The sequence below is a fragment of the Phodopus roborovskii genome, unplaced genomic scaffold (assembly GCF_943737965.1).
Source record: "Phodopus roborovskii unplaced genomic scaffold, PHOROB, whole genome shotgun sequence".
Classification (NCBI taxonomy): Eukaryota; Metazoa; Chordata; class Mammalia; order Rodentia; family Cricetidae; genus Phodopus; species Phodopus roborovskii.
Window position 1 is genome coordinate 5,058,412 of NW_026126436.1, and position 12,848 is coordinate 5,071,259.

The window sequence follows — 12,848 nt, forward strand, 5'->3', positions numbered from 1 at the left end:
CTACATGATCTTCGGTCAGCAAAAGGACAACAAAAAGATGTATTAATCGGCACTTCAACCACTATAATGGTTACTGTGATTAGACAATGTTGTTAGGAAATAATCTCGCGGTGAAATATATGTGTATTGATGTGGGGTTGGTGGCACATGCACGTAATTTCAGGATTTGAGGGGCCTAGACAGGAGAAATCTGCGTTCCAGGTTCAGCCTGGGCCACGTCAGAAGATGTTGTACCAAGCACACAGAAAAAGATAGGTATATCAGCCCTTACAGTAACAGGGATATGGGATTCTGAGATACCCAATAGCTTCCACCTTTAGCTGCTGGGGAAAGTTATTTTAAGGTGTGTGACTTCTGTTTATGCTGCATTTGTTTAATTCTGTGAAGCTGTGATTCTTTGCCTGTCTAAAACAACTGATGGTTCTAATAAAGACCAGAGTGGGTAATAGTGAGGTAGGAGAAAGGATAGGCTGGGCTAGCAGGTAGAGAGACTAAATAGAAAGAGAAACAAGGAAGAGAGGGAGAGATAGAACAGAGAGGAAGACATCAGGGGGCAGATACCCAGTCAGACACAGAGTAAGAGTGAAAATAAGACATACAGAAGGAAGAAAAGGAAAAAGTCCTGAAGTAAAAGGTAGTCGGGGACAATTTAAGCAAAGCTGGCAAGAAACAAGCTAAGGCTGGAGATTTGTAAGTAATGATAAGCCTCCATATGTGATTTATTTGGAAGCTGAGTAGCAAGCCCCCCAAAAGCCTGAATAGTAAAGAGTGAAAAGCACAATTTTTCATGAAAATCCTCTTTGCAGAGTTGTGGGGTACATGTTATATAAACCATTCTATAAGTATTGTACACACAACACATACATATGTATCTTCTTAACATGACTGGAAACTTACTTATCATATATTAATATGATGTAGATGCATCCAGACACACTTTATCTAAAAAGGGAGTCAGGTCTCATACATGCTAGTCAAAAAAAAAAAAAAAAAAAAAAACTACAACTAAGCTATATTCTCAGTCCTAGCACTGACTGTAGAGTTTGACATTTCATTATCTCATTTCTAGAATAGTATTAAGTCTTAACTTGGCTGTATGTGTGCTCACTCATGCTAATCACATTTCCCTGTGATTGGTATAGTTCATACTGGTGAAAGTATTCAGTTGCTTACTCTTTGGTTTAGCACAAACTTTTGGTGTAACCTCACTAAGTACTACCATTCCTTTAAAAATCTGTTTAAGGGGCTGGAGAGATGGCTCAGCCGTTAAAGGCTAGGCTCACAACCAAAAACATAAAAATCTGTTTAAGAAGCCCAATGGTGGACTGTGTTCTCTACTTAGCATCACAATCCTGTTTCCAGTGTTTTCTGCACATTCTGAATTGTCTGAAAACCCGTAACAAATTTTCTGATTTCAAAGCTATATTTAGATTCTTATTTCTTAGGTAAAGTCTACTTATGGCCAGAAAGGTGTAGCAAGAAGGAAAATCAAACCAGAGGCAAAAGAGACTACTCTTGTCCTCTCAACTGAAGCAGCTATTGAAACAGAAGCATCCATGACAATGATCTTCAAGGCATTGAATGTAGCTATATCTCCCAAATCATGACAGATACTTATTATGAATGCCCAACTTTAGCTTAGGCTTGTTTACCTCATCTATGTACTGTCCACTTTCTCTCAACCTGCCAGCCCCGCCTATCCCTCCTTGGCCTAGTTATTGTCCATTCAGCTTTTTATTAAACAAATCAGATGCCTTAGGCAGGCAAGGTAAAACAGCAAGGCATAGTTAGACAAATGAAGCATAAACAAAAGCAACACATCTTTACATAGTTAAACAATTATTCTGCACCATAAATGCAACATATCTTTACATAATTAAATAACTATTCTACAATGGCTGGACATTAGACAATAAGTGGCAATGGTGCTGAAAGAAATGTGAAGTCAGGCCACTCATCCCCTGGAGATGTTTCTAGGCTGTATCACAGGAGCCAGCCCACTCTAAGCCTGACAACTCTGTGGGCTGAGGGGATAGAGATCCAAGTCTCAAGTAGAGATGCCAGTGGAGCTGGAGCTTGCAGGGCAAGAACAGCCCTGAGCCATGGAAAGCTTCAAGTCAGAACTGAAATGAGGGTTTGCTGACCGGAATGTGGACAACCCCAAAGCAGCAGCACTGTAGTCTCCACCCAGCACAGATGATGACATCACCAGCACAGACGATGATATCACCATGTCCACATACTCAGCCTTAATACATACCTTCCCCAGCCTATGTCCTCTAGCATCTCCCCAGACCAAGAGATGCAAATAGGGCAGAAAATAATGTTCTTTAGCTAGCTATTCTGTTGATGATATTCAGATTGTCCAATTACAGTCCTTGTAAGCTTTCACCTTTTTAAAATCTATATGGCCTTTTCTCTGGCCCGTGGGGTCAGTCGACAGGGACCCTGAGGGAGGGAGTGAGAATGAGGGGACAAGAGACTTGAGAGATGGAGACAAACAGTATTCTGATCAAGTCTCGTTTGTTGAATATAACCACAGGGTTTAAGTAGTGAAGAAATGAAGGAATGGGCCAAAGGGAGGATGTGAGGGAGGCAGAACGTCCTTCCAAGCAGAATGCAGGTGTTCTGCTATAAGATAAGTTGCTATACAATAAACCTGCAGCTGAGAATCTTTCAGGGTCAGGCTGTGTCATGCTTAACAGAAAACAGTCAGAGGGGAATGGAAAATTACCAGTATGTTAGTATCTAAGAGAGTGGTAGGAAAGATGGCTGTTAAGATGCTAACTTTGCTTTGGGGTTCTCCACAAGCTTTTATTTATATTTCTGACAACAAAAGTTGCAAACAAATCTTGAGCATGTGTTTGCTTTTGTTTTCTGTCCTAACCCAGCATTACTTAAAGGAACCATGACTCATGGTGAACAATATTATGTATGTGTACACACACGCATACATTCACAATACTATTGGATGAATCATTTTTTGTTGTATTTTTGGTTCACGAATCTTACTGAATCCTATCTTTTTTGTTTTGTTGTTTGTTTAGCTTTGTTTTTCAAGACAGGGTTTCTCTGTATAGCACATACCGTGCTGGAACTCACTCTGTAGACCAGGCTGATCTCAAACCTAGAGACCCACCTGCCTCTGCCTCCTGAGTGCTATAATTTAAGGCATGCACCACCACTGTCCAACCCGAATCCTAGCTTATTCATTGCACAAAAGACATTCTATTCCATTTGTATGAATTTAATACCCCTGTCCCAACTCAATTAGCCTAAGACCCTTAGGAGCAAGCCTGTAAAACCACAGTATTGCTGTGAAATAATCTTTCTGTACACCATGAAGATGTGCCTCTGCCAGGCACCTTCTGATAGGTTTAATAAAGAGCTAAATGGCCAATATAGACAAGAGGTATAGATGGGACTTTCAGAGACAGAGAGGGATCTGGGAAGGAGAAGAATGGGGAGGCACAAAGAGGGGCATGGAGCTGGGTGGGCATGGCGTACGCCTTTGATCACTGGCTCAGGAGGCAGAGGCAGGCAAATCTCTGTGAGTTCGAGACCAGCCTGATATACAGGGTTCCAGGGCAGGCTCCAAAAGGGGATGGGGAGAAACAAGTGGGATGCATGGAATAGGACAGAAGTAAAAGCCATGTGATAAAATATAGATTAATAAAAATATGAGTTAATTTAAGTTATAAGAGCTAGTTAAAAACAAGCCTAAGCTAAAGGACAAGCTTTCATAATTAATAATAAGCCTCTGTGTCTTTTATTTGGGAGCTGGCTGGTGAAACAGAAAAAGACTCACTATACAATACTGGTTTATTGGCCCATGCTAATGAGAAAATATGACCATAACAGGAATCATTAAATACCTTTAGAAGCAAATAAAAGGCATATTTACAGAATTTTAAGGAAGGATAAGCTTGCATGACATTCACAATATTTTTAATAGACTGAGAGCAGTATTGTGGGTAAAAAATGTTGTTGAAGAGCAGTTTCCTTTGAATTGAAATATTGGAGTTAGGGGATCTTGCTTTCATGTGACTTGGGAGGTAAACAAAAGATCAAATATCTGAGGGTACAGAAAAGGAAAATATTCTCCAGGATCACTCCCTAGCTGTACAAAAATGAGCAAACAACAGACTTGGGTAGGAGACTCTGACCAGCCTAATGGCAGGGGAAAGAAATGTCCAGACTGTTGAGCTGCCTGCAAGCTAGGCAAAGATCTCCAGGGTTGCAATTTTCATGAGTCATGTTGGGGTGGGCTTCTCATCGATGAGATGTATTTATTTTTGAGTTTGCCCTGTTTCCTGTGAGTAGCCCCTCACTCATATTCTTGTTAGCAACCCGTAAGTATTCATAGGTTCACCAAATAGGATACTGCCCCAATTGTTACTCTGGATTCTCTTCGTGGGGTTAGTAGACATACATGCTATGTATGTCTCCAGGAAAAATCTGCCACACAACCAGTCCTATCTAGTTACCATAGAGATGGGATGTTGTACTTAGGGGCTCCTTCACTGAAGCCTTTATACCTCTGCTGGACATTGATGCTGTTCCTCTGTACCAAAGTGACTTAGAGCTTCCATTTACAGACTAGAGTATCCCATGCTTGCTAACATAACTTATCATCAAAATCTCTAACAGTGAGCAACTGTAAAAAAGACCTATTCAGTAAACTAGAAGATATGCAAACATGGTTATTCTTATACTTTTCAGTTTCATCCTGTTCTTGGCAGAAATATTTCTTGTTAACTGTGTAGCTATCTTTATTTGTGTTTATCATAACAACCAAATTAATGTTGAAACAAATAGTTACAATCTGAGTCTGAGTTATTTTTACTTTCATGCTCTGCATTACTTTGAAGATTTATTGGGACATATTCACAAGAATTTTTTGTTTTTTACTTTCATACTCTGCATTATTTGAAGATTTAGTGGGACATATTCACTTATTATATTTCACATACACCTATCTTTACATAAACACCATGTAAAAATTAACAGCCTTTAACACATGAAGCACCATGTCACATGTATTAATGATTATTCAAGGTATCAAGCAGCTATTGCTCTCATTATCTACGACACTAATAGTATTCTGATTGTAACTAGTGAGCTCCAGTATTTTCCTTGGTCCTGCTTATTTCTATTTCTGTTTAAGCATTAGTCATTGTGAAGTAAGCAAACAGAAGCTCAGTATATTTATTTCTATTCATTGACAATCAATGTATTAAAGCAAAAAAGAGTGTAGATAAATAGTTAAAAGTTTAAGGGGTTATTAAGTTCAAATATGCTAGATATATAATAACTAGTTAAATATTAGAATTTTTATAGTATACAGTTGACAATAAAGAATAGCTATACAAAGGTTGGTAGGATGGCTCAGTGGTAAAGGCGCTTGCTACACAAACCTGGCCACCTGAATTTGAACCCCAGAACCCACAAAAAAAGTAGAAGGCAATAAGCAACTCCACAGAAGTTGCCCTCTGACCTCCACTGCTGGGAAACAAACTCAGGTCATTTGCAAAACCAGTACTAGCTCTTACACTGGGCCACCTCTCCACACCCAAGTGAGCTTTTGATAACTAAAAGTTTGGCTTTCCAACTTGTACTTGCTGTTTTTATTCATTAGTCCATTCAAACCCAATTTTAAGATAACCCTACCTCTAAGATAACCCCAGTTCTAAAATAATGGTGGCTTGTGTTTATGAATTTGGATGAGGGATAACTGAAAAATGAAACTCACAATCCTGAATTCTTAAAGTTTATCAAGTTCTATAATGACCCAACCCCATCCTATCCTCCATGCTTTGTCTTAACAGTCAGCCTGTCACTAATATCATTTTAAAACTTCAGGTGTATATAAAAATCATGACAAGGTATGTTTGAAGTTCACTTTTATTATAGTACCTGTGGAAAATAGATTTCAAGTTATATTCATGTTGTAAATAAAGTTTAACCTAAGCAGAAAACAAATTACATCAACACATTTCTGTTGCTGTTTCTCCTCTGGAAAACTTATTGTCTCGTGGGCTCCGTCCTTGCAGACTTATTGTCTCATGGGCTCTGTGGTTGCCTTGGCTACCATCTCATCCCTAGGGTTCTCATCCTTATCTGAGATGAGTGAGTGACTCGGGTCATCTTTTCTCAAGCTCCAGTAGAGAGCCACAGCATTGTCAAAGAACTGGGTGTTGGGGAAGTATCTAGCTTTGTCCAAAATAAAGTAGAAGTGTTAGCTTTTGACATTCAGAGGCAACGTGGCAGGAATGTCACATCTGTGGGCCATACAGGAAACCTGGTTCAAGGAGCAGTGAGATGGACTCAGTCAAGCCCAAGGGGCATGATTGTTGACAGTCACCTACTGTCCCCTAGCTAGAAGCACAACTGGGAACACAAGTCAGAGAGACCAGCAAAGAGCAAGGCTTCCTCCCCCCACCCCAAGTCAAGGTCTCATATTCTATGTTGGCCACATGTTTACTATATGTCCAATGACAACCTTGGATTTGTGATCTTTCTGCCTCCGCTGTTCAAATGCTAAGATTACCTCTGTGTACCAACATGCACAGTTCATGCAATGTTGGGGACTGAACCCAAGGCCTTGTGCATGCTAGACAAATATTCTTCTAATTGAGCCATATGCCTTCCCAGCCAAAAAGAAAAAAGAAAAATCACCTGTACAAACAAAAATAAATGGGCCAAATATAAATGACCCCCTTCTCCTAATTCTGATAGTTTCTTTCACCTGGGAACTTTCTTGTCCAATAGTTGGTATTAGAAGTATATAAGAATAATACAACTATACCCTAAAGTGTAGTAATTCACATAAACCCAAACACAGCCACTTATGGGTCAAATAATGCTGAAGAGGCCTCTATGCCGCAGACTCTGGGTTAGATTAAGTTGGAATGTCAGCCAGTGTTACCAAGTATTTTGATATTTTTTTCCTCAAGGAACCTGAAATCCAGGTATAAATATCAAATCTCTCGGTTTTAGAAGGCGTAATGTGAATGCTGGCCTTAATTGTTCCAGATAGTAAGGCTCATTATATTGAAATATGTGTCAACATTGAATAGTTAATGAGCAGAAAGTACTGTGCTTTAAAATAGGTGTTAATATTTAATATTTTGTTGGATTTTAAAAATAGCCTCTATTCCAGTGATAATCATCTCATACTGTTAAACTAACTGGCATTACAATTTCAATCTATATGCTGCTAAACTTTTTCTAAAAGATAAAACAAATGAACAAAGTTTAATTTGTCATTTTTAATAGAATAAGAAATGTGCTACAGAAATTGCTTTTAGGTTTTTATAGCATTCAGGGAAGATATGGGGCTCTAATACATATTCACATAACCAATGCCTGTGTCACTCCACAAAATTAACTATGTACATGTATAGTATTTTCAACTCTTTTCCATACTTCCTATTCAGGAGCAGCTTCCTTTAAAAATTCCATCTCTAGGTTTCATCCACTGCTCTGGTTAAGTTTACTTTTACCCCGTAGGTTGTTTTGCTTTGTCCCCCACGAAGACCAGTTATGAAAATCTGGGGCTTGGGCACCCGAGTGCTGCCTTCTCTCATGGACTGGGTGCTAACATTTTTCAAAGGGTACACCTGTGAGGAATTATCTCTTCTCATGTGACTAAGGTCAGTTTGTACGGAGTGAGTAATTTTCTGGCGTAGATTAGCCTATATAGAAAGAGAAAATCAGGATTAATATTTCTCTAAAAAATAATGTAAAACATTAACAGGCATTTAGCTACTATTTGCCTCTTATTTTCCCATTTTACAAATAAACATTACACTTCCTATGGTGGTGGTGGTGGTGATGATGGTGATGGTAGTGGTGATGGTGATGATTGTGGTGATGGTGATGATGGTGGTGGTGGTATGGTGAGTATGGTAAGCATGAGGATGTGTATGATGTGAATGCAGGCGTGTGCATGCCATGATGAGCATGTGGAGTCATTGGATGCTCCTGGTGTTAACTCTCTCCTCTTGTGGTAGGTTCTGGAGACTGAACTTAGAAGCTTGCATGGCAACTCTTTGAATTACCCTGATGAATCAAATATCTCATTTTTTCTATAAAACACTGGAACACTTAAAAAAATCAAGAATATAAAAAGAAATTGGGGATTCTTTATGAAGTGGAAAACATTAAATGCTGAAAATGAGCTTAAAGAAAAGTGCACAATATTGAGTTGCAATGATTTCAGTTATGACTCTAAATGACCTTATGATTGCCTTAATATTAAACTTTAAGATCCATAGAACTTTGACAGTTTTTAAATCATACTTGTTTTGGCTTATAAATGAAAAACAAGGTTTATAGTGAATATTTAAAATTAGCTTCATCCTATGCTGTTAATATAAAAGTCCATTTTCAGATTACACAATTTTATTTTGCTTACTTTCTTTACGGATATCTAGTGAACATGAATTCAAACAGATTACACAGGTTAGTAACCATGAAGGATAAGGATGGAAGGTATGGCTCAGTGGTCACTGGGTTGGGTAGCACATGGAAGTCCTGATTTGATCCTGGGCCCCACAAAGAAACAGGAGAAGATAAGAACTAATAAGATTTTGGAAAAGGGTAAGAAAAAACATCAGTGGGTACTAGAGCATATGAATAAAGGAGGACAGACCTAATTATTTCAGAGTTTGGACCCTGCAAAGGCCCAGCATATGGTCTACATTAATAAGCCTTTATCTTTTCATTATTTCTGGTTGCATAATTTTACTATTCCAAGAGACTTATTACATAAGCAAGCATTTTTGTGTTGGGATTAGAATTCAAGGCCTCCCCCATGCTAGGCAAATGCTCCAACACTGGCTTGTACCCCAGCCCAGGTCAAGTAAGTTCTTACATTGTCCATTCCAAGACATTCTGAAAGATGCATTAACTTGTCAGCAGTAAGAACCAATGCACAGTGAGGCTCTAAGATTCTTTGTATCCTTTGCCTTAAAATCTTTCTCCATTCTGTCCCACAAATGCTGGCGTTTTTCTACTCAATCTTATTTAAATCCTCATCTTTCTGTTCAACCCACCTTGGGCATTAAAAGATCTGCCTCAAAGTCTCAATAAATTCTAAATGTATTTCCCCCTTATGAGTCACAGCTGTTGTTGGTAAGTTTCATGACCCCACCTCCCATTTCAAGTAGGCACACTGGGATTGCAACTGTTTCTGTGTGTTTATGTAGGTTTGAGGCACCCAATCATAGATCTTTAGGCTTGTGCAACAAACATCTTACCCTATTGGGCAGCCATCTCCACAGCTCTCCTTGTCTGCATGTTAAGATTATCATCCAAGCTTTCTGTTCTTACTGAGAAATCTTTGTTTACTTCACACAAGATTTCAGTGCAATGGTGGATACAGGCGTAAATGATTTTTATCACATATATGCTATAAATCCCCCTCCTCTGTTTTTGTTGGGTATTCTGTGATTGTTATGAGAAAGGTAACTAATTAGGGAATTTACTTGTCCCCCTACCTTGTTAGTCAGCAAAAGCCCCTGGCATATAGTAAATGGTAATAATATATTAAAAACCTATTGTCTCAGATGATAAGATACTATTTTTAAAAGAGGCAAGTGGGGGATTCTACTGAGAACGACATGGATGAGAGCTTCAAAGACATGCTTTAAGGGTTGGCACCTGTTATGATTAAAGTGAACCAGAATCCACAAGATGAAAAAGCACAGTGTCTAACAGGATGGGGGGAAGGCACTGGAAACAGAACTGTAATTCCAACACTCAGGAGGCTGAGGTTAAGGCAGGAGCATGTTGAATTCCAGGCCAGCCTGGGCTACATAGAACAAATCTATCTAAAGGGTGCAGGGGTGCTACAGTATCTATGATTTCACACAAAGGGTTAAAAGAAGTGGGAGGAATAGGGTGTGCTGTTGCTGATGTTGTTTAGTTTTGTTTTCTGGCAGAGTGGTTTAACTTGGGGCTGCTAGGCAAGTGCTCTACCACTAAGCTATGTGTGCAGCCTTTAATATACAACACACACACACACACACACACACACACACACACACACACACACACACACACACACACACTTTGACATAGGTTCTTGCTAAGTTCTTCAGGCTGCCCATGAACTCACCTTTTAACCTAGGAAGATCTCAGACTTCCAGGTAGCTGGAAGAGCATGCTTGTACCACCAGAGCTGGAGAAAAGGTACTCTTTTATATTTAAGATTTATTTTGCTTTATTTATGTGTATGCATCTGTGTACATGTGTTTTAGGGTTTGCAAAGTCCAGAACTGAGTGTCAGATCTCTTGGAGCTGGCAATCTGAGCTGCCCAAGTAGTTTCCTGGAAATGAACCTAGGTCCTCTGAAATAATAGCAAGTACTCTTAACCACTTAGCCATCTCTCCAGCCCAGAAAAAATGGTTTTCAAACTAGGAAGAGTAACCATCAGTGTTTAGTAACTGGCTGGTATTGCTAGAGAGTGGGTTCATGCTTCCATATATATATATATATATATATATATATATATGGGAGGTTCGAGACAGGGTTTCTCTGTGTGGCTTTGGCTGTCCTGGAACTCACTCTGTAGACCAGGCTGGACTCGAACTCACAGAGATCTGCCTGCCTCTTCCTCCTGAGTGCTGGGATTAAAGGGGTGTGCCATTACCACCCAGCGATGCTCTCTTATTTCTATACAAATTTAAAATTAGAAGACAACCTTACAGTATATGAAGCCAGCAAGTTATATACCATGCTAATTACTTTTATTCACAGAGAACTGTGAATAACTTATTACATTTATATAAAATATTTAACTTATCAACTATATGTAAATTTCCCACCTTTGAACAATTTAGAAAATACTGTTACAAACCAGTCTTATGGCTTTTCTTCTTAATTCCCATTCATTCCATTCATATGATCTTACAGTAGTTGGTGGCAATATGTGTGTATCTGTCTGTGTGCTGTTTTCACATTTCGTAATTGGTTTTATATAATGCTTGTCAACATCTCTCATCTAAGGAAATGGAAGTTTGCAATTAGTACTTATAAAAAGTAAACATTATATATAGATAACTGAAAATATTTAGCTAAAACTGCCAAAAGACTAGCAAAATATTTTTGGAACATGAAATATACTTGTAAACGCCAGCAAGGAAAAGCCTGTAATCAGCAAGCCAAATGCAGTTGTGTTCCTGCATAGTCTATCATGATTCATGACTTTGTGAACTTAATGTGGGAGGGTATTTTGGAAGGGAAAACCAGCGATGATTACCAAATATTCAAATGTCTTATCCTGCTCTTCAAAATTGATAGTGTAAGTGGAAATAGAAAGTATAACTTGTAATTAAATATTAGATATAAATCCTATCTATTTAAACTGTCCTCAGGATGTGTTTGGAACTTGAACTATGCAGCTATAACAGATCACCCAAAGTTTTTTGTTTTTTATCTGCTTTTTCCCCAAGGACACCCAATATTAAGCATTAGAGATTACAGGCTAAAAGAACAATTGATTATGCTGTTTGGTGTTGTTAGAGATAGTTTAAAGGGAATTAAAGTCATAATAAAGAGGAGAAAAAAGACAGTAAGTTCCCAAAACTGAGATGATCAGTACAGATTATGATTTCTTATGATGTGGGGAAAAGCATAATGAAAAGATAATTAACACTATTGTACAATAGATATAAGTGGTAATTAAGTAAGATAGTAGGAAAGACAGAGGGAGAAATCTCATTTCAGGTAACTGAAGGTCACTGAAGAACAGCTGTGGACTAAATAAGCATAAAGGAAAAAAAAAAAGACCAAACCCAGGTGCACAGAGAAAGGTTATGTTTCAATGAAAAACTATGCATTGTCTCCAGAGGATACACCTCTCTGGTTACGTAAGTTTAACCTTTTGCTGTCTTTAGCCATCTTACATCTCTGAGTAAGAACAAATAGTTTTTGTCTATACACATGTAAAGTCTATCTGTTCTTTCCCTCTGTGGGAAAACAAATACATTTGTCATTATTTGTACATTTATTTAAATATTTTAGGTGCATAAATGTGTCTGTTAGAATTCTTCCTCTTTTTTGTTTGGAGGGGTGTGACCTTGTGTCCCAGGATGGCTTCACACCTGCAGTCCTCCAGCTTTGGCCTGCTGAGTTCTGGGATTCTAGGAGTGTGCCATCACTCTAAGCTTAGGATGTTCTTTTGAACCTGGTAAATACACAGTTCCTTCACTGACTGATGAATTTTGCTCTTTAACACGTACTTATTTTTATAGATGAATGAGAATCAATCATAATTTTACCCACTTAAAAAGTTATCTTCTAACATAAGATGATTTGGGCAGGTAGACCAAGTCTGTAACCAGGACATTAACTCATTGTTTTCTGACATTGAGAGGTCATGGCTGGGAATTAGCAGTAAAAGGATAAAACAAACAGCAACAAAAACGACTGTGTATATCTTGAACAACAGGCCAAGATTTAAAACAAAACAAAACAAAACAAAATCAGAGTAAAATGGTGAGTGATCATTTCTCTAATTAATAGGAAAATATTTATTAAAAGTTTCCTCTCAAGTTTTTGAATTATTTTTTCCTGCCATATTTTTTCTAAATTAGAATTTTGTATATTTCATGGAGCACAAAATTGCATGTGTTAAGCTTAAGACAGCAATCTTTATAATAGTCATAAAATAGAATTGAAACCCAGGGAATCTACAACTCAAAATTTTGAAATCCATTGACTTGAGAAAACAAATTTGATGATAACTTCAAGAATGAACATATCAATAGGGCCACAAATAGCTTTAAGGCTTTTAATGATAATTCTCATAACTCCAAAATTAAATATATATAGGTACATT

General features: G+C 38.1%; 1 protein-coding gene across 2 annotated transcripts in view; it reads right to left on the reverse strand.

The window, feature by feature from the left end:
• Positions 1–7,256: 7,256 nt before the first annotated feature.
• The window catches only part of Cfap206 (cilia and flagella associated protein 206), a 38,620-nt gene continuing 33,028 nt past the window's right edge, over positions 7,257–12,848 (reverse strand). For both annotated transcript variants that reach the window (XM_051187511.1, XM_051187509.1), the window contains exons 12-13: positions 10,866–11,009; positions 7,257–7,697 (exon numbers count right to left, since the gene is read on the reverse strand). In XM_051187511.1, coding sequence (XP_051043468.1) covers positions 7,467–7,697; positions 10,866–11,009 — 375 coding nt within the window. In that variant the 3' untranslated portion in view covers positions 7,257–7,466. The remainder of the gene's footprint in view (positions 7,698–10,865; positions 11,010–12,848) is intronic.